Consider the following 25,967-nt stretch of genomic DNA (forward strand, 5'->3'; position numbering starts at 1 on the left):
CCAAATTGAGTTTATCACCACAAGCCACACTAGAAGCCAGGCACTTTTCTGGTTTCCTTGCTGTTTGTACTCGATGAAACCTGAGTATGGATTTGATGAGCTCACTGACATGATTATGTACTACGGTGAGGCAAGTGGAGGTGAAAGAGCAGCTCCTCATATCTATAAAAATTGTTTCCCTAACAGAAGAAACCCACACCACAGTACCTTTTCTGCAATTCAAGGACGCTTACGAGAGCATGTTAGTGGTGGTACGTGTGACCTGAGAACATCAAATTTTGATGGTGAAATGATCTGTAGATTTAACAATGAAATTTACAGATGAGGCTTTTGTTGTGGGCTGGCAGGAGAGCCAACCCGTATAATAGAGGAAGCCGAAAGGCACGCGTTTAAGCTCACGCAGGCTGGCGTGAGGTCTGGAACAGGACAAGGAAATTAGAACTTAGAAAAACGGATGCAGATGGTGGAATACTTAACTTTAATCCATTAATGTTGAACGTAGCTCTTGTCTGTACATTATTTACAATATCAATAGCAACTGATAATGGCGCCTTGCTAGGTCGTAGCAAATGACGTAGCTGAAGGCTATGCTAACTATCGTCTCGGCAAATGAGAGCGTATTTTGTCAGTGAACCATCGCTAGCAAAGTCGGTTGTACAACTGGGGCGAGTGCTAGGAAGTCTCTCTAGACCTGGCGTGTGGCGGCGCTCGGTCTGCAATCACTGATAGTGGCGACACGCGGGTCTGACGTATACTAACGGACCGCGGCCGATTTAAAGGCTACCACCTAGCAAGTGTGGTGTCTGGCGGTGACACCACAGCTTTCTGTATACATTACGTGTATTTTAACAGCAGGAATAGCCACATCTGCGACTATGAGAATGCTCATGCAGTTTCTGTTAGGTCGCACCAATGAAGGGTCCCTGTAAACATGTGGGTGGGCATTTTGGATAGTTATCTTCTAGGACCTGCAATATTGCCACCTAGATTCACTGGAGCAGTTTACTTACAGTTCATGGAGAACATTGGATAGGACAAAGTGGACCTGTCACATGGCCAGCGCATTCACCTTACTTGACACACCTTGGTTACTTTCTTCTGGGACGTGATACAAGTACAGTTTACATTACTCCAATTGCCACTAGAGTTGAGCTGATAGACTAAATCACTGATGCTTTCCACTAAATCCAACAGAATTCTGATGTACTGTCCAGATTTGGACGGACACTGATACGTAGATGTGCAGCATGTATTGAGATACAGGGTTGATTGATTGATCCATTCATGTACATTATTGTCAGAACTTGCCTGTTAGTAATAAATGGCAACTTCTGTGCATTTACGAGTATATGTTCCTTAGTAAAAAATGATCCTCTTTTGTGAGACATATCAATCTTCAAAGCTTGATGGTGAAATCCTGAAACAATCTGTATAAAATGCTTCACCTTGGGCACACCAGACGATAACTGTTACCTAAGTATCATTCAGTCTTGAAGCAATCTGCTCCTCTTCATCCTCTAGACTGCTCCTCTTTATCTCTAGATCTACTGGTGTTTTCCTTCATTATATTCCATATTGTCTTTTATTCTGTTGTCTGGTATGGCTAACCTCTTTTCATGGTGCATTTACATTGTAATACTTTCTTCAATATCGTGCAGTGTTTCTTGTAATGTATTGCATCAATCATTCCAGACTGACAGACACACTTACCTTTTCTGTTTTACGAGATACTTTTATTCTTTGACAAATCTATGTGTTTTCTTTCCTAATCTGAGTTACTTTTAGGGAAACAGTTAACAAATAAGAGAATTTTTACATTTTTTATCATTCAAGTCATTATTCTGTACTAAGATACAGTAGATTTTTTTATCCATACTAATACTCAGCATAAGAAGCTGCATGTCATGACAAAAAAGTCATTGGTTATTGGCTTTGTAATACGATTTTTTTCTTTAGACTCGCTAAAAAGATAGTTTCAGTGACTTTTTGGAATGAATGAATGAGCAGGTAGCTATTCTGGTTAGACAGTTAACAGGGCATTTTGCAATATTTTTTGGTATGTGTAATTGCTTGTCTGGTGTAAGACAGTGCCTGAAGTCCCTAACCTGGCCAGGCAAAATAAAACAATAAACAAATAAATAAGTGAAGCAGGAATTAAATTGAATAATGATATTAGTGATTGGAATAAATTATTCTGGAAGATATTTCACACCAATAATACTCCCTTAGTCAGAAAAGTTCAAGGACAGCTTTTTAAAAAAATAGAAAATTGCACTTACCAAATGATGATCCTAGCGCCTATCAAAGTAGTCTCCTTGGCTGTCTATACACAGCTTCCAATATTTCTGGAGGTCTTTGAAGCAACCATCTTGTAAGCTAATTTGTCAAATCCCTTTGGATGTCTACGATATCTTGATGAAACTTTCCTTTCAGTCGCCTTTTCACTCACGGAAATGCAAAAAACTCGCAAGGTGAGAGGTTGGGCGAATATGCCGGATGTGGGTTGGTAATAACAGAATGTCTGGCCAGATACTCGGTAACAGATAAAGCAGTATAGGATCTTGCATTCTCATGCAGAAAGAACTAGTCCTGAGAATCAGGATGGTGACATTGAATTGCTTGTTGCAAACCTTTCAAGACTTCAATGTAAGGAGTATGGTTCACTGTTTGACCTGGAGGAACATACTCACGGTGAACTAATCCTTTACTGTCAAAGAATGCAGTCAACATTGTCTTTGTTCTCAAAGGTTGCCATTTCACTTTTTTTCCGGCTGTTGATCCAGACTCCACCATTCAGTATTTTGACACTTCGTTTAAGGATCTTACTGGTAGCACCAACTTTCATCCCCAGCAACAATCTTTGACAGACATGCAGGATCACATCTGGTTCAAATGGTTCAAATGGCTCTGAGCACTATGGGACTCAACTGCTGTGGTCATCAGTCCCCTAGAACTTAGAACTACTTAAACCTAACTAACCTAAGGACATCACACACATCCATGCCCGAGGCAGGATTCGAACCTGCGACCGTAGCAGTCGCACGGTTCCTGACTGCGCGCCTAGAACCGCGAGACCACCGGGCCGGCACATCTGGCCCTATTCAGTAGTTCAGCAGCAGTTCTTCATCTTTCCTCTTTCCGTTAGTGTGTGAGGGATGAGTCTTTCATTAAGTTCCCATCTCCCTAAATCTCTGCATAAAATCTTATGACACACATCACAATTCAAATCAAGTTGTTCAGATATCATATGCACTGTTCAATGGCTGTCTTCTTGCAATAATGGCCTTACACGCTCTACGTTTGCATCGGTATGTGCTGTAGCCAGGCGACCAGCACTGGGATTATCTTGCTCTGAATCCTAGCCGTCACAAAACCTTTTGTACCACTCAAAAACGTGATGTCTTGGAAGTGCTTCACCTGCATATGCTTGCTTAATCATTCCCCAAGTTAGATTAGGGGTTTTCCTGAGTTTAATGCAGAACTTAATGTTCACTCTTTGCTCACAATCAGTATCCATTGTGTCACCGTGACTAATGCACCAAGAACCCAAACAGTGTGTTGCTAAGCACAGCTCTGCCACCTAGTGAGTTTGTGCAGAAACATTGCAAGGTCATTTCAAGGATGCACACATACCAGGTAACATAAAAACCACATTTTTAATACTGCAAACTCAGAAATATAAAAGCCTGTCTCAGAACTTTTCTGACAAAGGGAGTATAAAACTCAATAGAAACACTGTTACATTCCATTCTGGATTTTCTGTTGTTTCATTAGAAATTATTAATTATTTGTTTTTTACTCTTAACTTAGTCAGTAGTGCTTAAAGCTGATTTATGAACAAATTAATACATTTGCCGTGGGTTGAAGTTAGCAGCACTGTTCTAGAGGATTGTGCTGATGCTTACAAGCATCAACCACAGCAAATTTTTAAAGTTTCCTGCTAGTGGTTAGTATAAAGTTACTATTATAGTGATTTTTGTGAAAGGGGTCTGCTTTCAGGTATTGTTCTCTCCACAGCATTCAATTAGGTATGTGCCATGATGGATGCATTAGCATTTTAATGGTGTCGAGTTGACATCTGAATTTCACGGTATCAGTGTTAATGACATCGCTGAGCTATTTAGAGGGTGTAGTTGTCGCTGTATAGCCCAAGACAGAAGAAGGATATGTGCAGCCATTGTTGAGTGTTGAGCCCAAGTAAGATGTGACCTTTATTGCAACTGGGCAAAGGGTTTTACCTGATGGCGAACTTGGAAATGTTGGAAAATGTGGAGGGACTTCAACATGACAGTTGTGCACATCCTGTGCCACCTTTTGTCACTTGTTTGAAGTTTAGCTACTAGCAACAATCCTTTTGAAAAAAAAATTGTGGCACTTTTGTTATAAGGAGAATTATTGCTGAGTGCAAGGTGTAAGTTTGTTACCAACACCCTCACAGTTAATTTTAATAAGTATTTTACTTTTCTGTGACACCTGATATTCATGGTGCATTCAGCAAACATGAAATCCATATATTCAACTTGGCCCTACTATTCCTCATTGCTCCGTAAGATAATGGGAGCACAGCATGGTAGCAGAGCTGGTAGAGTACATTGCATGCACTATATTTTGCAATAAACTTATAGAATCTGTATTTTCAGCAATTATGACTTTTGACAGGCATAGTGTCTGAAGTGTTCTGTTAAGTATGTCTGGATGGGAGATGCCAGGTTTGAGTTTGCTGAGGAAACTAGTATTGAAATTTGAATTAAATGTAAAGGATGCGAACCCTGTGGGATTGTTACTGATTATACCAGGACTTTAAGGAAAGTATTGGACTGGCTGGTTGTGCTGCCAATGTTGCAAGTGGAAGAGGTAAGTGTGCTCATCTCTGCAACTAAGAAGGCATTTGTAGCAATACCTGCAGTAGTTTCTTTCTTTGAAGTAGGTGAGCTGTACAGCCTACACCTTAAATGTATGAGGACTTAGGTTATTCACTATAGTAACTATCATGGAGAGCACAGCTGCAGTTAGTCAACTCAGTAGCCACCAGGAAGATTGCGGGAGGCACACATCAGCACGGCGCGTCATAGACGGTAGTTGCCACAAATAGAGTCCCGTCCACCAGAGGGCACGCGAGAATACGCTCGCGACCTCTGCCAGTGGAACAACAACAACAACAACTCAGGCAGCATGGGCCGTGCCCAGTCAGTTCACATCGGGCATGCCTAGGAGACAGTTCCCGGTCTACGCTATGTGAAGTGCGACGGAAAACGTGAACCGTGTTACTACACAATTAGCAACGAGTAGGGTCGTTCTTTCGCGTGTTGCATCGTTGTTCTGGTTTCGCAGCTTATCCATGGCATGGAGGATTTTGTTAGGGTTTTGGTTGAGCAGCAGACGGAGCTCATGGCAACCATGAAACAAGTGCTTCCAGCTTTGCTCTCCACGCAGTCTGCTCCAGCGCCGTTCCCTCCTCCCTTTCCCCCATATGACGAGACGGCGGAGGATTGGGACGCATATGAACATTGCCTTCGGCAGCATTTCCAGGCGTTTCATGGTGCTGATGTGGAGGTATGTCGTGCTCTTTTCTTGTCTTGGATATCTCCCTCGCTGTATCAAGTTTTGTGGCAGCTATCGCCGTTGCAGGAACCCTCGTCCTTGTCTTTTGACGCATTGTGTTCATTGCTGTCTTCATATTATTGCCGCCACACGCATGTTGTGGTGCCTAGTGTCGAGTTCTATCAATGCAAGAAGCAGCCCCCTCAGACTTACCGGTTGTGGGCCGCTACCCTGCACGGTCTTAGTTGCAAGTGTCATTTTGTCACGGAGCAGTCGCGAGAGTCGTATGCCTACATTATGGTGCGCGACGTCATTGTTCGTTTGGCCCCTGATAGAGAGGTCCGGCAACGGCCCTGCAGTTAGAAGACCCTTCCCTTGAGGAAGTCCTGTCCATTGCTCAATCGTATGAAGTCTCTCACGCCGCAGGTCAACAGTTGGAAGTGTGGTGCGACGTCGCGGCGGTTCGGGGCGGCGGCGCCGCGTCCACTGGATACGGGGTGGACAATGTGCAAGCGGTACAATCCAGTCGTTATGGCCGCTCCTGCATGGCACGTAAACAGAGTTACAGAAGCTGGCCCCTGTTACCGTCCTGTGCGTCGTGCTATATACATCATGATCAGTCAGAGTGCCCCCAGCGTTGGGCCGTTTGTCGCAAATGTAATAAAAAAGGACACATTGTTAAAGTTTACGCTTGGCCTCAAAAGAATCGAAGGAAGCAGGTACAGAGGACATGGATGTTGACATTCAGGAAGTTTCATCAGGCCAGGCTCCCGACGCATCGGCACACTTTTCTATGTGCGCGGCAGATCCCCTTGGCCCTCTGCCCTTAGGTAAAAGAAGAGCTCGACCGGCTGACAGCCCTCGAGGTCGTTCTTCCCATTTCTTCTAGTGAGTGGGCTTCGCCCCTCGTTATTGTAAGGAAGCCCTCGGGAAAATTACATCTTTGTGGCGATTTCAAGGCCACCATTAATTCCCAATTGGTGGTGGACATCTATCCTTTGCCTCGTGCTGATGAATTGTTCTCCGCCGTGGTGGGAGGCCAATATTTTTCGAAAATCGATCTTTCGGAGGCTTATCATCTGATACCACTTGATGAGGACTCCAAACGGCTGGCAGTCGTCAACACCCCGTTTGGCCTTTACCAATAGCAGCGGTTGGCCTTCGGAATATCCAGTGCCCCGGCGGTATTCCAGCGTTATCTTGAGCACGTCACGTCGACAATCCCTCATTGTATTAATTACCTGGACGACATAATTGTCACAGGCCACAGTACGAAGGAACACTTGCACAAACTTCGCACCCTCTTTCTCAAATTCAGGTCTGTGGACTTGCGTTGCAACCTGTGTAAGTCAAACTTCTTCCAACCATCCATTGAGTATGTGGGCTACACCATCTCTCGGCACAGCATCCAGCCGCTAGGAAGTTTGGTCCAAGGTATCATCGACCTTCCGCAGCGTGCTTCGCTGAAGGAGTTACAAGCTTTTTTAGGCAAGATTGCCTATTACCACCGGTTCATTCCCAGGGCTTCCACCATAGCCCGCCTCCTGTACTGCCTTCCGGGCAAGGGTGTTCCTTTTGATTGGTCACCTCCAAGCGGGCGAGCGTTCACCTCGTTGAAGGGCCTTCTCATGTCAGTGCCTTGTTTGGCTACTTTTGACCCCCATAAGCCATTGGTCTTGGCTACCGATGCTTCGCAGTATGGGGTGGAGGCGGTCCTGGCCCATCGCAACATGGATGATTCCAAGCAGCCACTGGCATTTGCGTCTAAAACTCTTAGTCCCGCACAGGCCCATTACTCCCAGGTGAAAAAAGAGGCTTTGGCCATTGTCTACGCTGTTACTGTTACCAAGTTTCACCCTTTCTTGTGTGGCACGAAGTTTCAGTTAATCACTGACCACAAGCCGTTAATATCGTTATTTGGCCCCGCCTCTCAGATTCCGGATAGGGCGGCCCACACACTACAGTGCTGGGCCTTGTTCCTCTCTAAGTACCATTATGACATTCATTTTTGCCCTACCGGACAGCATGCCAACGCAGACGCTCTTTCCCGTCTTCCGGTGGGCCCGGATCCTAAGTTCGATCGAGAGGAGATTATATGTTTTCATTTGGATGTGGCGTCCCGCCAAGCGGTTGATGGCTTCCCGATCACTAGTTCTTGAGTCGCCAGGGAAACGGCAGCTGACCCGGTTCTCCGGCAAGTAGTTCGCCTCATTCAGCAGGGGTGGTCGTCCCAACCTCCAGGCCGGGCCTCGGACCCTCTTCGTAGTTATTTTGTTCTACGAGACCGCCTCTCTGTCTTGGAAGGAGTTCTCCTTCTGGCTACCGATGATACAGCTCCTCGCGTGGTTGTTTGCGAAGGGAAGTCCTCACATTATTACATGAGGAGCACTGGGGTGTTTCCCGTACTAAAACCTTGGCTCGCTATTGATAGAGAAATTGAGCCCTTGGTGGCCGCCTGTTCCCAGTGTGCGAGCCAACAGGCATCTCCCAGGTCAGCGTTCTCTTCATGGCTGCCTGCAACCCAGGCATGGGAACGTGTTCACATTGATTTTGCGGGCCCGTTTCTCAATGCCTTTTGGCTCATTGTCATTGATGCTTATTCCCGATTCCCATATGTGGTTCACTGCTCCTCAACCACTTCAGAAGTTGCAATCCAGGCACTTGCAAAAATCTTTTCTGTGGAAGGTCTGCCAGTCACCCTGGTCTCGGACAATGGACCTCAGTTTATTTCGCAGACCTTCCAGGATTTTTGTAGGCGCCTCAGTATTCGGCACATTTGCTCTCCCCCTTTCATCCACAATCGAATGGGGAAGCCGAGTGCATGGTGCGCACATTTAAGACGCAGATGAAAAAGTATGTGCACGAATTTCCTGCGGAAGAGGCATTGACATTTTTCCTGACGGCATACCGGACCACACCGATGGGAGAACGCAGCCCCACAGAGCTCCTCCACGGGCGCCAACCTAGGACTCTGCTGCACCTCCTCCGGCCTGGTCCTCGCCAGTCTTCACAACACGGAGTACCCGGCTTTCCACTGGGTATATCAGTCGGGGCACGTGGGTCTGGTCGCAATCCATGTTGGATACCGGCGATGGTCCTGTGCTGAAATGGCCGCCAGCTCTACACCTTGCAGGCGGGGTACCGGGAGGTACGTCGTCACCAAAATCAGCTATGTCCACGTTCGGGCACCCACCCTCCGACCCCTCAGACACCGGCTTCCTCATTGCCGGCACCCGTGTTGGTTTCTCAGGGGACGCTACCGCCTCTCCCCCCTGGGACTCTGCCGCACTGCGATGGTTCTCAGTCTTGGCAGCCTCCAGTAGCTCCAGCACCAGCATCGCCATCGTTAGAGATGCTCCAGCGAGAGCCAGCCCCCCTCGCAGCCCGGTTTCTCAGGAGGCTGGTTCACATGTGGTCTTCCCTTCCACATCGTCCCCGCCACTGGGTCTTGCCCCTCCTGAGGTGGACCAGCATCCGGAGATCGGCGCCTTGTCTCCCATTCTGTCCCGGCCTCCGGTGTGGGACGACGAGGGCCTCTTCGTGTGGGTCACTTCCAGCCGTATTCGAAGGTTCCAGCTCGAGGGTTGGCCGATACCCTCGAATCCAGCCTTACGATGGACGTGGAGGTCATCGCTCCTGCACGACGCTCCACCTTCCGACAAAGTGGATCACAGTGGCTTCACTCCCCGAAAGAGGAGGAGTGCAGTAGCCACCAGGAAGATCGCAGGAGGCGCACATCGGCATGGCGCGTCACGGACGGTAGTTTCTGCAAATAGAGTCCCGTCCACCAGAGGGCACGCGAGAATTTGGCTGTGACCTCTGCTGGCGGAACAACAACAACAACAACTCAGGCAACACGGGCCGTGCCCAGTGAGTTCACATCGGGCATGCCTAGGAGACAGTTCCTGGTCTACGCTATGTGAAGTGCGACGGAAAACATGAACCGTGTTACTACAGTTACAGTTCAAATAGCATGTGCATACCCTCCGTTGGTGAACTGAGGATATGTTAAATAGAACCACGGTCAGCGAATGGCAGGAACCTGGTTCAGAAACCAAACCAGGCATGAGCAAATGTAATGCCTTCTTATGCTAGGTAAGTTAAAAGATGCAATACAGGAAGATGGCCAGCTCACTCAAACCATGTGACTGTGATTTTATCCATAATTTAAAAGCGACCAACCAGTTATTGGACAAGATAATGGGGAAATGGCTGCCCAGATTTAGTGGTCCTATGGAAATACTCAGGTTTGTCACTCCTATCACTGTTCTTGTTAAGAATCTCAATCACAAAGGTCCATGTCTCAGAGTACCCTAGTTTTGTAAAACCCTCATCGAAGATTTTTTTATAATTTGTTGAAGAGGATGGTTGAATTAGATTGTAGTGAGACATTTTTATTAATGAAGAGTCAATGGCTGGAGGTTGCCTTACTTTAAGAATAGATGATGTCTTCAGATTAATATACGTATTTTTTGTCACTGTTTGGTATCCCAAGTTTATTTGTTAATCTATTGGCCTTTTATTTAATGTGAAGCCCCTAAGGAAATGAAATGTGTGTGCTCTGTTAAATTATGACATTACTGGAATTATAAACTTGAGAGTGCTGGTTTTAAATATTAATTCCACCTCTGTGAGCTAATTATCTGATGACAAACCTAAAATTCATTTTGAGTCCCAAAAGGAAAGTCTCACGCATTGAGAAGTTTAAAAGGGGAGAGGATGTGCTGTGACAGACATGGCACCACAAGTATTGTTGAGCGAGACCATCTGGGAACACAGAGGGCGTGGTTACTCATGCACAGCCCAAGGCAGAAGGGTATGCACCATGTGATGCCCACAAACCTTGGGCCTAAGGAGCACAGAACAACAGCTGCCAGACCAGTGTGTCTGTGACTCTAATTCAGGACAAAGGGCACTGCTGATGAATGTGGTGGGACTCCAACATTACATTTATGAACTACCATCACAGGTGTTGTCACCTGTTAGAATGTAGCAACTAACAATGCTCCTTTAGAGGAATTTTTGCATCAGTTCTGTTTTTAGAATAATTATTGCTGAGTGTAAAGTGTAGGTTTGTTAAAACCATCCTTGAGGTTATATGCTGATATATTATAATTTGAATAAATATTTTAACTGTCTACAACATCTAATATTTATGGCGTGCTTATGAAATATTTTGTTTAATCAGTATTTTCTTAACATAGTAAATGTAATCAACCCAGACCTAATATTCCTCCACTGCTTCATAGCAAGGGTAGATGCAGCTGAAAACATTGGAAACAATGGAAAAAAATCACAGAAACATCTGAAGATCAATTACATAATAAGAACTGTTCCATTACTTTTTACTATTTATTTGCTAATTTCTCTGCACACCAAGTTAATACTTAAGGACTGAAATACAACAATTCATATTTTTTTTAGAAAGGGAAGAATAATAAAGACTTCATGCAGTTAAATAACCAGAAAACCATTTACATGTTAATCTCTTTCAATAGGTTTTAAAATTTTATCTAAAGAACCTCTTTCAAGATTCATTATATCTAATACATAAGGGCTATCCACATCACATGAAACAATTCAGTTATCACCTGTGCATAACTACATTCAATGGAATGTGTAACTGCACTTCCTGTTGAAATAATTCAGTAACCATATGCACATAATTGCATTTAATGGAATGTGTAACTGTACTTACTGATGTTCATAAATCATCAATTTTTTAAAAAATGAAGTACTACCATAATACAAAGCCATGAGTGAGGCAGATATCATTGATAAGGAATAATAACTAAAATATTCTCACCCTGCACAGCAAGATGGACAAGTAGTGCACTGTGCCCAAACACATTCCCTGCTTGGCAGATGTACAGACCAGAATCTTGACGGTCAGTTTCACTGATGACCAACTGGGACAGTAGGCCTTTGTCAGTCTTTATTTCTGACACACTTGTCCTGCTGAAAAAGGCATAAACACATTTTTCAGAAGTCACTAAAACCTTCAATATTTCAATGCAAAGATATAATAATGAAACATTTGTTGTAATGGCATAACTGTAACCTATCTAAATGTAACTTGAATAGGATCTCAAAATCCGACCTACAAAATTGAAAAAAATTCATTTGAAATATGTTGTTAATTTATATAAAGTCATCTATATTTCAGTTAACTTCTATTTTTCTTTCTAAAAACTCATATAACACAGGTCTGCAAAAAATATTTTTTTAAAGTTGTTTGAAATTTGATAACTGACTTTTATGTACTTTTCCGCGCTGATTTCAAAAATCCAATCCGTTTTTTTCTATCACGTCATGTTTTCTCACAAAAAAGGGCATATTTTTGGGAATAATAACAAACTTTAAGCAATTTATCACATTTTTTTCAACATTATAAAATTTTATTTTATTCATAAATCATTTTCCAAACTACATTTCCAGTACACTTCCTTTTCTCTTTAAGCTCATAAGTGCTTTCGCTTTCTGTCACAGCTTCTTTTATTGCTTTTCCGGCTGTGCACTCATTGAGGATCATCTCTTTTTATCATCCAGCAGTAGTCCACTATCACGTTCCACCTTCGTTGATATCTTCTTTCCATTTCTTTGATGTCTTGGTGGAATCTTTCGCCCTGCTCTTCACTTACATCACCATGGTTTGCAGGGAAGTAGTCAAGATATGAGTGGAGAAAATTAACTTTAATGCTCATGTTACAGCTCATCTTCTTAAAGTTGTCGAGCATGTCTGTGATGATTGTCTTGCAGTTTGGATCTCTTTTGTTTACTAGGAAACCGGTAACAACTAATTTAAGAGATGTCCATGTTGCCTTTTCTTTTGTTTCCATTTTCTTCACAAAGTTGGGATCTGTCATTAGTTTTCTAATGTCTGGTTCGACAAAGATTCCTTCCTTTAGCTTTGCCTCAGATAAAGCGGGAAACTATCCACAAATATGTGTATCTGAAACACTCCCCTTCTTCTGGCAATGCCTTAACAAATTGTTTCATCAGCCCCAACTTATTGTGAAGTGGTGGAGGTAACACCTTTTTGGGATTCACAAGGCTTTTCCTCTCAACATTTTTAACCCCTACCTGTAAGGTTTTTCTCAGGGGCCAAGCTTTTTTTATGTAGTGTTGCTTTCTGTCTCTACTGCCCTATTCGCAGAGAAAGCAAGGGAACTTTGTATAGCCACTTTGTTGACCAAGCAGCATTGAAATCACTTTTAAATCACAACATTTGTGATCTGAATAGCAGAATTTGCTTAAAACCAGTTCAAGGTTTTTGTAACATTCTTTTAAGTGAACCGAGTGTCCAACTGGTATAGAAGCTTACTTATTGCCATTGTGTAGAAGTATTGCTTTAAGACTTCTTTTTGAAGAATCAATAAAAAGTCTTCACTCATCAGGAGCACATTCTATTTTGAAATGTGCCATAAGTCCAGGAACATCACTGCAAAACACCAGGTCACCTTCTTGAGAGAAGAAAGATACAAACTTCTTTTCCCTCGATCGATACCAAGAAAAGGATGTACCTGGAGCCAACATACGTTTATCTTTCAATCTAGATCCTAAAACCTCTGCTTATTCTTTAGAAACCCCTAGGTCTCTTAACTAAATCATTCAGTTCAAATTGTGAGAATGGCATGGGATCGGTTGTGCCAGGATCGTAGCCCTCTATGTCTTCTTCACTATTACCTTGCTGAGCCAATGGCTTGTGATCATCTATATTATCCAAAGAATCTGGAGGAGAGGGCATTGGTACTTCAGGCCCATGAAAAACAGGGCGAATGGCTGATTGAATGTTAAGGTAAGAAATATCCTTTTTCTTTTTCAAACTGAAACCTCGTACATTGCGAGAACAAAAGTAGCAGTCATCACTATGATTTTTGGGCTCCCTCCAAACCACTGGTACAGTGAAACCTCTATATAACGTTTTTCAAGGGACCACAAATTCTGAACACTGTATAGAGGAAAACACTATACAGAGGAAGGCTTCCAAATAATAATTATAGGGCATTACTGAAGATCAGGATACCACTAATCAGCTTTGACAAATAGATGACGTTTTAAATTTTCATAACATATGATATTCATTGCAAATTATCAATGTATCAACTGATTAGTTTTTTTAATTAAAACATGGGGCTCGGTAGGTGGATGGGTGAAAGTAAATTGATCAGTTTGTACAGTAAAAAGTTATAACAGATTCTTAAGATTGACATCATTCTCCAAAGCTGACAGGTGGTATCCCATTTTTCAGTTGACCCAATTATAGAATATGAGCCAAATTTTGTTTATGATATACTGAACATATTACATAAAAACACAGTATATGGGACAGATTAAAAAAGAATTAGTTACAAAAAAATTACCTCAATAATTGAATTATCAAATGGAACTTAAATTTGCACAAAACTCTAGGAACCTAAGCAATCTGAAAATAACATACCTATGATTTTTTAAAATATTCAAGCAGGCTTGCTTGTTTTCTGTTTCTCCTAGACTCTATGGCAATCATTTCTTGCTCCAAATGAGCAAGTTGAACTACTGTTCTGTCCTCAAGTCTATGGGCCATCATGTACCTCCTGAATGTTTCAAAGGCTTCAGCTGCCTTAGTATATGAGGGCACAGGGTCATCTTCCTTGTCACTGTCACTTTCACTACCACTATTACTCTCCAAACTTCTCTCTGCAGTCAGCTCCTCAATACTTTGGACTCCTGTGGTTGCCACGTTGTCATCCACAGCCACAAAGTCCTCAAAAGTGACAGAATCACTGCCTATTAATTGGTGAAACTCTTGCAAATCACTTGCAACTTCTTCCACAGGAGCTGCCATCTCATTCTCACAGAATCCCGCTTTTGTGAAACAGTTTTTAATAGTTTCAGCACTTACTTCCCTCCACGAGTACATAATTAAATTTATTGCCTGTAAAATGTTCAGTTTCAGTTGTGAGCTTTGCTGGCTTCCCGGTTTCCTTTGATCCATCAAATTCAAGGCCTTTTTTACAAGGGCTGTCCTATATTTAACCTTAAGGGCGTGTATTATGCCCAAGTCCAAAGGTTGCAGACGGCTGGTGCAGTTGGGTGGCAGGAAAATTACTTTAACATTTCTCAGAAAGGGTACGTCTGGTGGATGTGCCGCACATCTATCCACAAACAGCAGCACTTTTCTTGCAGCACTCCCCATTTTGGCGTCAAATTCTCTTAGAAAACGTAAAAATATTTCACTCGTCATCCATGCCTTGGCATTGTTTGTATATTTGCACGGAAACGTGGAAATGTTTTTGAAGCACCTCGGATTTTTTGGCTTCCCGATAACCAAAGGTTTCAGTTTTTCACTGCCATCAGCGTTTGTACACAACAAAACGGTAAGACGTTCCTTGCTCTTCTTACCGCCATGGCAATTTTCCCCACGAAAAGTAAATGTCTTATCCGGCATTAAATTGAAAAACATGCCGGTTTCGTCAGCGTTATAAATGTCACACAGTTTGTAGCCCTGTATCAGATTAGGGAGATTCTGTATCCACTGAGCTACAGTTGGTTCGTCCACACCTTTACTTTCTCCACATTCCGATTTGTACACAACACCATGACGCTGTCGAAATTTATCAATCCATCCATTGGACGCCTTAAAATTGTCCATTCCTAGCTGAAGTGATATTTGAAGCGCCTTCTCCTTCAAAATAGTTCCGTTTATAGGAATGTTTGCAGCACGTGCTTGCTGAAACCAAGTTAATAAAACTTTCTCCATTTCGTCGTAAGTGGATTGTTTCAAACGTATACGTTTCGAATTTCCACAATTCTCAAACCCTTCTATTATCGACGATCTGTTTTTCATGATAGTGTTGAGTGTTGAAGGGGCCAGTCCCAATTGCTTCGCTAGCTCTACGCGACTCACGCCAGGAGATGCCTCCACTTTTTTAATAATAGAAACCTTCTCTTCCAGAGAAATATTCTTCCGCTTTTCACCCATGTCCACTGATGAAAGCTTTAAAAAAACGTTATACCGAAGACACACGCTACTAAGTACTAATACAAAGCATCGACTGAAATGGCGCCAAAAAGATCGCAAGCAGAATGTGCGTCACATGTCACGTGACCGGGTTTTGCCGCTGACATATACGCTGAGCGCGGGCTTCCCGAGCCAGTGCAAAAAACCACATAACGGAAAACGATGCGTCTACATCCAGTCACTTAAACGTTATAAAGAGGTAAATAATTGACCAGGGTTCCAAAAATATGAGCGTTACATGGAGGAAACTGTAATATAGAAGAAACGCAGTAAAGAGGAAAATTTAACATTGTTTATATGGGCTTTTAGTCGGGACCGAAAAAAACGGACGTAACATAGAGGAAAACATTATATGGAGGAACGTTATAAAGAGGTTTCACTGTATTCCAAAACCTAAGGACTGCTTTTTACGTTGAAACCATTCTCCAACGCACACTGAACAAACTTTGTGTGGGGCCCAAGGCTTATTGTGATCACCTAACTTTATACCAAAATAGGCGAAATATACTTTTTCAACAAAATCGGAAATTTTTCTTTGTTGCTTTTTAATGGTATAGTTACCATAAATGTAGCAGAAGCATCCTCTGGTAGCCAGTGTCCATTGTCCATAAAACAACTTCACAACACAAGAAAACAGTCACTACTTTAAAGCACTAGTAACAACATGTAACCAGCACAGAGTGAAGAGGTACTGTGAAATGAAGGACAATAGCAGAAGCTCACTGCTTGGTGATGGCGAGGGAAGGGGCAGCATGACAGACAGGCACTGACATGAAAATACTGCTGGTTGCTCCTAATTACTCTTTATTTTATGTATATCTAGTAAAAAAACAGCTAAATAATGGTTTATGGAGATCCTAAAAACAAAAATTCAAACTCATTAGAGTGCTGAAATATCGAAAAAAGTTAAAACTAGACTAGCAGTTTGTGAAACAACTGTACACGATGGATGTTTTTCACTATTTTTCCCGAAATCACCATTGCAAACACTATAAAAACCACTTAATAAATTTGAAACCATTTTTATGTTGCAGACCTCTGTAATTATTCACACTTTTGCCCCTGGTTCTCTTCTCATTTAGGCACATCTATGACATATTACAATTCCATCCAATTTTTGAAGGTGAGGGTCATCTTTTTCAAAAATCAAGCTCTGTTTTCTTAATAAACACCAGCAATTACAAGCTCAGTTACGGCAAATCTCCATGTTACTAGAAGGTAACCCATCAGATATAAATTAGCTGACATGGGACAAAGGCTGAGTTCCTGTAGCTGGATACAGGTTGTGAGACAATACGACACAATGCAAGAAGTTAATGTTCATTTAATTCTGTAACCATTCTGGCAACATAATAATTTATAGTTTAAGGTGGAGGAGCAAAGCAATTGGAGGTAAACATTTTAGAAACTCAAGTTAAGTAATATATTTTTCCCTTTTTTGTAGTATTGAACTTTCTGTCAAAAATTACAAAAAATCTGAATAATTTAGGAGTAAAGGAAAGAACTCATTGAATAGTGGAAATGCTGAGTTGTCAACAGGCACACAAGAAAAGGAAGAAAGCTTTGGTAGACTTCAGATGAAACCTTTAATGAGCTAGAGTATATATGTACATGTGTAACACACACACACAACACATAACACACAACACACACATGTCAGTGAGAGTGAGTAGAGGGAGAAAGAGGTGAGTAACGGGATAAGGAGTTGGAAAAGGGTAGCTGATGGATTGGAGGGAGCCAGCAGCTGTATGGGATATGAATGCAGGAGGGAGAGGCAGTAGGTGCATGGGATAGGAATGTGACACATGGGCACCAGTGAGTGCCTGCGGCAAATGATGATGATGCCATTGAGGAACGGATTGAGAGTGGGTGACAGGACAGAGGAAGGGGGACTGTTAGGTATATGGTTTAGGTAAAAAGGCTAGTGGAGACTGAGTCTTGGAGGATTAATGGAGTACAGGATGTTGTGGTATACACCACTTCTAACAAACACCGAACAACGCACTCCAGTACGCGGCCACCAAATACATCGCTGGCCGCACTTCTCTGGGCGTCCCGCTGCTTCCTTTGCTGGCCGTCTTCACACGCACGCTCCCTTACGTGGGCGAGAAGTACATCGCTGGCCGCACTTCTCCGGGCGGCTCACGGCTACCATCGCTGGCCGCCTTCGCGCGCGCGCGTTTGTCAGCACACAGCAATTGGCTAGGCCAGGAAACATTGCGATTGGTTTTTCCTGGAAAACAGCGACCCCAGCCGACGGCTCCATTAACTAGCAAGCCTTATATAAACCCGGCCGCCGCCGCAAACGACAGCTCTCATCGGGAAGTGCAGTACGCTGTGTTCCAGCTGCTTGTGGATGACTCGCCGCCCACTTGAGGTTACCTGGCTGCTCGGTGGAAATCTTGCAACTTCACTCAGAGAGACTGGACTTGGGAATAATTACGGAACATGCACCCCGCCATGCACATTTAGACATTGGTATAACCAAATTTTGATTATGCATTACTTCTGAGTGTGAGCCTGGGTAGACGCTTGGCTAACATAATTGTTAAAAAGTGATTTGTGATTTAATAATCCAGACTGAAGAGGTTATTGTGTTATTCCTGGTTATAACAGATGTGCTCAAGGATGACTCTCAACTGTGTAATTGTTTATTGGGGGTGGAGGGAGGGTTGGGGGGAGGGGTGATGAGTATATGGCGAGTTGCGAGTCCTGCAACATAATGGGCAAGGGAATTTTGTCACTGTAGATACGTGGTTTGTGGGTGGCAGGCTAAATCGGACCAATTTTTTGGTCTTTAAGGAGTGACAGGTGTCAAGATGCAAGTCCTGGTGGTGTCAATGGGCTTGATATGGAGAAAGGTACAGATGGAGTCATCAGAGAGGTGGAGCTCAATGTCCATGAAGGTGGCTAGCTGGGCTGATGAGGAGCAGGTGAAGCAGGTAGGACAGAAGATACTGAGGCAGTGGAATAATGAGGATAGGGTGTTTTGGCCCTGGGTCCAGATCATGAAGATATCATCAATGAACTTAAATCAAATAAGCGGTTTGGGGTTTTGGGAGGATAGCAAGGTTTCCTTTGCATGGGTCATATACAGGCTCGCCTAGGAGTGTGCCATGCAGGTGCCATCGCATTGCTACAATATGTCTATATATGGCTTCTCCTCAAAGTCAGAAGTAGTTGTGTGACACGATGAAATTGGTTAGATGTATTATAAATAAGGAATCAGATTTGAAGTCAGAAGGATGGTGGGAGGAGTATTGTTCAGTAGTAGTAAGGCCATGGACATGAGGGATGTTGATGTATAGATAGGTCACATCCACTAGGTATCGACATGGTAAAGGACAGGGGAATGGTAGAGAGTAACTTAAGGACATGGTTTGTATCTTTTGTATGAGAGCTAGGCTATACATATTACTTTCAGAGGGAGCACAGTAACCAGTTACAAAGGGATGTCCAGGACTGTTGTGTTTAAAGATTTTGGGAAGCTTGTAGAAAGTAGGCGTGCAGGGGCGTCATTGGTGTGCGGAGGGAGATGGACTCAGGAAAAAGAATATGGGATGGGTCATAAGACAGGTACACATAAATATAGGCCTTTATCATTTACATTAAACTGTTGTAGAATTATAGATCATGTTTTATGATCTTTTTGGAGACCAAAAATCTCCTCTGTAAAAATCAATATTTGAAGCTTCCCCTTTTACTCCACAAGATCCACCGCACTGTAGACAATGGTGCTCGGGTTGATGCCATGTTCCTTGACTTCAGGAAAGCAAGTATGTCTGCAGGTCCCTTCGTTACACTTCGCTTTTCCAAACTGACATAACGCCATGACACATACACAAATTTCAATACAGCAAACAGACACATCAATGACCGGTGGGGCGGGGGCAGGAGGGGGGGGGGGGGGACTGACTGTGATTTGAACCATGACCACGCAACCACAACACGATGTCAGTCAACATTTCTCGATATTGCACATATTAAGTTTGGACCATTCACTATTTCTAGTTTTCCTCTTTTTTCCACAGTTGAGTACACCTCCTTCCTGTTTTCATGCTTGATCTGTGTTCAGTTTTTGATGGGATATCCAATGGGCTAACTTACCATTAAATATGAGGAGAGTGTGATGGGGAGTCTCCCTTATTGGAAACACTGCCAGCTTTACAAACGGCACAGATCAAACCATAAATCTGGTAGCCTTGTTTGCCCAGCATCTCTGTCAATTGACATAGTTTGACATCTATATGTGATACATCATAGTGCATTCACTATGTTGTAACAACAGCCTGCACAGGTGCACACAAGTTATCACTCTTATCATGATCCACCCGTGAACAGAATGACAAGAAACGAGAATATACGGTACAAAACAAAGTACCATCTGACATGCACATTATAGTGGATCACATAGTATGGATGTAGATGAGATGTGAGTGTGGTGTGAAATATTGGTAGTATACATGTGATGCCATGTCACACTGACCTGTAGCTGTGGTGCAAGCGTTGCCCATTAAACAGCCAGTCCACCTGGATTGGGTGGTCTCCTGTCACATCACATTTCAGGGTAACCAGCTCTCCTCGACTGACTGTCACATTCTTTTCCATAACTTCAAATCTCACTGGTTCTGTAACGTATCAGAATTTTAAGTTCAGTGACATTTGTAAAATTGTAGAAGAAAACTGAGTATCCACTTTGTAAGCAGGTTACAGAGAACCTTTAGTAAAGATACCAATAATCTACATCTACCACTTTTGAAATTTATTTCTAGACAAATGTGTGTAAAGTTTCTGTGAGAAATTAAGATTCTACAAAGACCATAGCAGGAATATTTTCCCATGATAGAGAAAAATCTACTTATCAAGATGTGGCAGATAGATACATAGAAAGGCACAAAATTACCACTATCAGAGCCAATACTTTTTTCTTCTGACCGAAATTAGAAAAAAATTTGAGGAAAAGAAACAAAGCATTTACTAGTTTCTATTTTTTTTCATTTAGTGTTTCTTTCCTATGCTTTTCAGTTTCATTTCACATTTTTCTCATCCTGGATTGTTTATTACATATTTCCTCATTTCTGATATACCTACTAGCTTGTCTTTCACTTCCAGGTTCTCAGGTCTTCAAACCTCATCCCATACCGCCAATACATTTTCCTCTGTCATGCTGACTAGTAAGTTTCCCTCAATGCATGACCTGGATGACTTTTCCTGTATCTTAAGCTCTAATGGTGTCTTCCAGCCCGATTCTCTCCTTTCATCTGTCAAAAGAAGGAGCCACTGGCTCTGGAAGTTGGCAATGTGTTTCCATCTGCTGCCACTTAGAAGATTTTTCTCTGTCCATATTATAAATATTCCTGGGTAATTCACCACTTTGATAGGAAATATGTAGGATGTGCATTTTCTTTTGGGATTCACTATGGTTACTTCCACAAAATGTGGCTAAACTATCTTTTAACCTAGGGATGCAGGAAAGATCTTTGTCACAAAATAATGGAATTCCTGCCCTTCAGGCAAGATTCACAAAGTCCACTAGTGACAATAAATTTGTTTTTGGATGGGATCTGCCTTGAGCAAACACAATTTTTTTTCTTCTTTTACACAGAAATGTTTCACTGAAGTTACAGCATCATCAATGTTTTTCTTCTATTTTCTTTCTATTGAACAACAAGAAAAATGCTCTTTACTATCTATAAATATATAAATTTCACTATCTGTACATAATATATAAATCTGAGTCTTTTTAGGAAACATTCACAAATCTGAAAACAGACCAGATTTATCACATATATCTCGTTACTGCATGCTGTGGTTTTTGTGGTTAAAACTATGTCTGCATTACAGGTGTTTTTCTTTCATAATTTATGAAATCGATGGAGAACTTAAAATGTAGAAAATTATTTGTATCAAACATTAGCAAGTGGGAATGTTAAAGGTCAACATTATTTTGTTGAAGATTGTTTATATAAGCTTGTGTGTGTGTGTGTGTGTGTGTGTGTGTGTGTGTGTGGCTTAGTGTCATCTGAAGGTTCTTTGATGGCACAGAACAAAGTTCCATTGTGGAGAGCTGCATATTCATTCATTACTTCTTTCCCTTAGACAATGGCTTTCTGTGTTCAGCACTTTTCATCAATTACTAGTGTGTTTTTTAAATTTTTTTTTAGGATGTGCTGTTGCCGCATTTGAGAATTTTTAAGCCTGTGTTAATGTTTGTTAGTCTGTGTTTCATGTCTGTAAGATGTTCTGCAAATGTAGTATGACAGCTGTTACATTCTAGTGTACTTCTGTGTATCTAACTGCTCGTCTGTCCAACATAAATAAATTGCAGTCCTGACATGTAAGTCAATAAAAATAAAATACGTTGTACTTCTCTGTATTGGTATAGGTTGTCCTCAGTTTTATTTGTTTTGAGTCTACATCTACATTTAAGTGATTACTCTGCTATTCACAATTAAGTGCCTGGCAGAGGGTTCAATGAACCACCTTCAAGCTGTCTCTCTACTGTTCCACTCTCGAACTGCACAGGGGAATACAAGCACTTAAATTTTTTCTGTGCAAGCCCTGATTTCTCTTATTTTATCGTGATGATCACTTCTTCCCTACATAGGTGGGTGCCAACAGAATATTTTCACAATCGGAGGAGAAAACTGGTGATTGAAATTTCATGAGAAGATCCCGTCACAACGAAAAGCGCCTTTGTTTCAATGATTGCCACTCCAATTCACTTATCATGACTGTGGCATTATCTCCCCTATTTCGTGATAATACAAAACAAGCCGCCCTTCTTTGAACTTTTTCAGTATCATCTGTCAGTCCCACCTGATAAGGATACCATTCCGCACAGCAATACTCCAGAATAGGGCAGACAAGTGTAGTGTAAGCAGTCTCTTTAATATATCTGTTGCACCTTCTAAGTGTTCTGCCAATGAATCACAGTCTTTGGTTTGCTCTACCCACAACATTATCTGCGTGATCATTCCAGCTTATGTTATTTGTAATTGTAATCCCTAAGTATTTAGTTGAATTTACAGCCTTCAGATTTGTGTGACTTATCACGGAATCGAAATTCAGTGGATTTCTTTTAGTACTTATGTGAATAACTTCACACTTTTCTTTATTCAGGGCCAACTGCCACTTTTCGGACCACACATATCTTATCCAAATCATTTTGCAATTCATTTTGGTCATCTGATGACTTTACAAGATGGTAAATGTCAGCATCATCTGCAAATAATCTAAGAGGGATACTCAGATTGTCTCCTAAGTCATTAATATAGATCAGGAACAATTCAGGGCTTATAACACTTTCTTGGGGAATACTGGATATTACTTCTGTTTTACTCGGTGACTTTCTGTCTATTACTATGAACTGTGACCTTTCTGACAGGAAATCACGAATCCAGTCACACAACTGAGGTGATATTCCATAGGCACACAGTTTGATTAGAAGACGCTTGTGACGAACGGTGTCGAAAGCCTTCTGAAAATCTAAAAATATGGAGTCAGTTTGATATCCCCTGTCAGTAGCACTCATTACTTCAGTAGTATAAAGAGGTAGTTGTGTTCTGCAAGAATGATATTTTCTGAATCCATGCTGACTATGTGTCAGTAAATCATTTCTTCGAGGTACGTCTTAATGTTCGAATACAGTATATGTTCCAAAACCTTACTGCAAATCGACATTAGTGATATGGGCCTGTAATTCAGCGGATTACTCCTATTTCCCTTTCTGGGTATTGGCGTGACTTGAGCAACTTTCCAGTCTTTAGGTACGGAACTTTCTGTGAGCAAACATTGCTAAATATGGAGCTATTGCATCTGCATACTCTGAAACGAACCTGACTGGTATACCATCTGCACCAGAAGCCTTGCCTTTATTAAGTGATTTAAGCTGTTTGCTACAGCGAGGATATCCACTTCTATGTTTCTCATCTTCACAGTTGTTGGTGGCACTGTCATCAGTGACTTCACCGTTGTTGTCGTGCAGTGAAGGTATTGATTGCGTCTTGCCACTGGTGTGCTTTATATATGACCAGAATCTCTTTGGATTTTCTGTCAGATTCCGTGACAGAGTTTCATTGTGGAAATTATTAAAAGCATCTCGCATTGAAGCACGCGCTGTATTTCAAACTTCTGCAAAACTTTACCAATATTTGGGATTTTGCATTCTTTTAAATTTGGAACACTTTTTTTGTTGCTTCTGCAACAGCGATCTGACCCATTTTTTGTACCATGGGGGATCAGTACCATCACTTATTAATTTATGTGATATATAAGTCGCAATTGCCACCGATACTATCTCTTTGAAATCATTCCACATCTTTTCTACACTTACGTGATCATATCGAAAGGAGTGGAGACTGTCTTTTAAAAAGGGCATTAAAAGCATTTGTATCAGCTTTTTTAAATAGATGTACCTTGTGTTTCTTTATGATGATTGTGGGTGTTACGGTATTTAGCCTAGCACCAACTGCTTTGTGGTTGCTAATCCCTGTATTCATGATACTCCATATTTGTTTAGGATTATTTGTTGCTAAGAGGTCAAGTATGCTTTCACAACCATTTACGCTTCGTGTAGGCTCATGAACTAATTGTTCAAAATAATTTTCTGAGAAAGTATTCAGTACAATTTTGGATGACGTTTTATGCCTGCCGCTGGCTTTAAACATATTATTTTTCCAGCATACTGAGGGTAGATTGATGTTGCCACCGACTATAATTGTATGAGTGGGATACCTATTTGAAATGAGCCTCAAGTTTTCTTTGAACTGTTCAGCAACTATAACTTCTGAGTCGGGGGTCAGTAAAACCACCCAATTAATAGTTTAGTCTGATTGTCAAGTGTAACCTCTACCCATACTACTCTGCAGGAACTATCTACTTCAATTTCACTATAAGGCAAACTACTTCTGACAGCAATAAATACTCCACCACCAACTGTATTTAATCTATCCTTTGTGAACACTGTTAGATCGTTTGAAAAAATTTCGACTGAACTTCTTTCCGGCTTTAGCCAGCTTTCTGTACCTTTAACTATTTGAGCTTCAGTGCTTTCTATTAGGGCTTGGAGCTCTGTTTCTTTCCCAACACAGCTATGACGATTTACAACTACAATACCGATCATTTCTACAACTACCTTACTGTGCTTTACCTGCCCCCTTTTAGACGGACACCCTTTCTGTGGTTTCCTGAGACCCTCTAACCTAAAAAACCGCCCAGTCCCTTCCACACAGCCACCGCTACCTGTATAGCTGCTTCCTGTGTGTAGTGGACTCCTGACCTATTAAGCAGAACCCGGAAACCCACCATCCGATGGTGCAAGTCAAGGAATCTGCAGCCTATACAGTCATACAACCACCTGAGCCTCTGATTCAGACCCTCCCCTTGGCTCTGCACCAAAGAACCACAGTCAGTTCTGTTGACAATGCTGCAGATGGTGAGCTCTGCCTTAATCTCGGAAGCAAGACTGGCAGTCTTTACCATTTCCTCTAGCCACCCGCGAGAGAGTCTCCTCCGATCCAAAGCAACACACGTCACTGGTACCGACATGGGCTACCAACTGCAGTTGGCTGCACCCTGTATTCTTCATGGCATCTGGAAGCACCCTTTCCACATCTGGAATGACTCCCCCTGTCATGCACATGGAGTGCACACTTGCTTCCTTCCCCTCCTTGGCAGCCATGTTCCTAAGGGTCCCCATTACGCACCTAAAGTTGGAGCTCCCAACTACCAGCAAACCCACCCTCTGTGAATGCCCAGACCTTGCAGGCCAAGAAGCTTCCTCTGGAACAGGGTGAACAACTGTATCTGGCTCAGAGACTTCGTCAGCCACAGATAACGCCCGAAACCTGTTCGTCTAACGAACCAGGGAGGCTCTACGATCAGCCCCACAGAAAGTCTTCCACTGCCTGCCAGACTTTGGAATGATGTCCCATTCGACCACGGGTGAGGGGTCAAGCTCAGTGCAGGCAGTACCCGGGGCAGACACAGCAGCGGATCGATCGGGGGGACATGTGGGTCGTGCTCGACATGCCTTGCATCCCCGCGTACGACCCCCCACAATGATGCCCCTTGGCAGCAGCCTCAAGCTGTGTGACAGAAGCCAACATTATCTGCAGCTGTGAGCAAAGGGTCACCAACTCAGCTTGCATCTGTACACAGCAATCACAGTGCCTATCCATTTCTGAACACGCTCCTGCTTGAAACTCATAGAAATGTGTAATAAACAAACGGTGTACTCGCCTTATTAGCAGCAGGAACTTCCGGTGCTCTCTCATTGGCGGGATAACTGACACTGAGCTGTTCTAAGCAAAACAAACGAAAGCCTGTACAATATGAGGGTCGATACAATGGTCGATAGCAACGGCGGTACTGTACACTACACTGTTTTTAAAATGAAATTAAATGTTTCTCCCAGTAAGCA

At 42.4% G+C, this 25,967-nt stretch overlaps 1 protein-coding gene across 1 annotated transcript in view; it reads right to left on the reverse strand.

Moving 5' to 3' along the window:
- Window positions 1–25,967, reverse strand: part of LOC126257762 (Down syndrome cell adhesion molecule-like protein Dscam2) — a 381,956-nt gene that overhangs the window by 138,582 nt on the left and 217,407 nt on the right. Inside the window, exons 11-12 of the mRNA XM_049955588.1 lie at window positions 20,031–20,172; window positions 11,348–11,499 (exon numbers count right to left, since the gene is read on the reverse strand). Of these exons, the coding sequence (XP_049811545.1) occupies window positions 11,348–11,499; window positions 20,031–20,172 (294 nt within the window). The remainder of the gene's footprint in view (window positions 1–11,347; window positions 11,500–20,030; window positions 20,173–25,967) is intronic.

This window comes from Schistocerca nitens, chromosome 1 (genome assembly GCF_023898315.1).
Source record: "Schistocerca nitens isolate TAMUIC-IGC-003100 chromosome 1, iqSchNite1.1, whole genome shotgun sequence".
In the NCBI taxonomy this organism is placed as follows: domain Eukaryota; kingdom Metazoa; phylum Arthropoda; class Insecta; order Orthoptera; family Acrididae; genus Schistocerca; species Schistocerca nitens.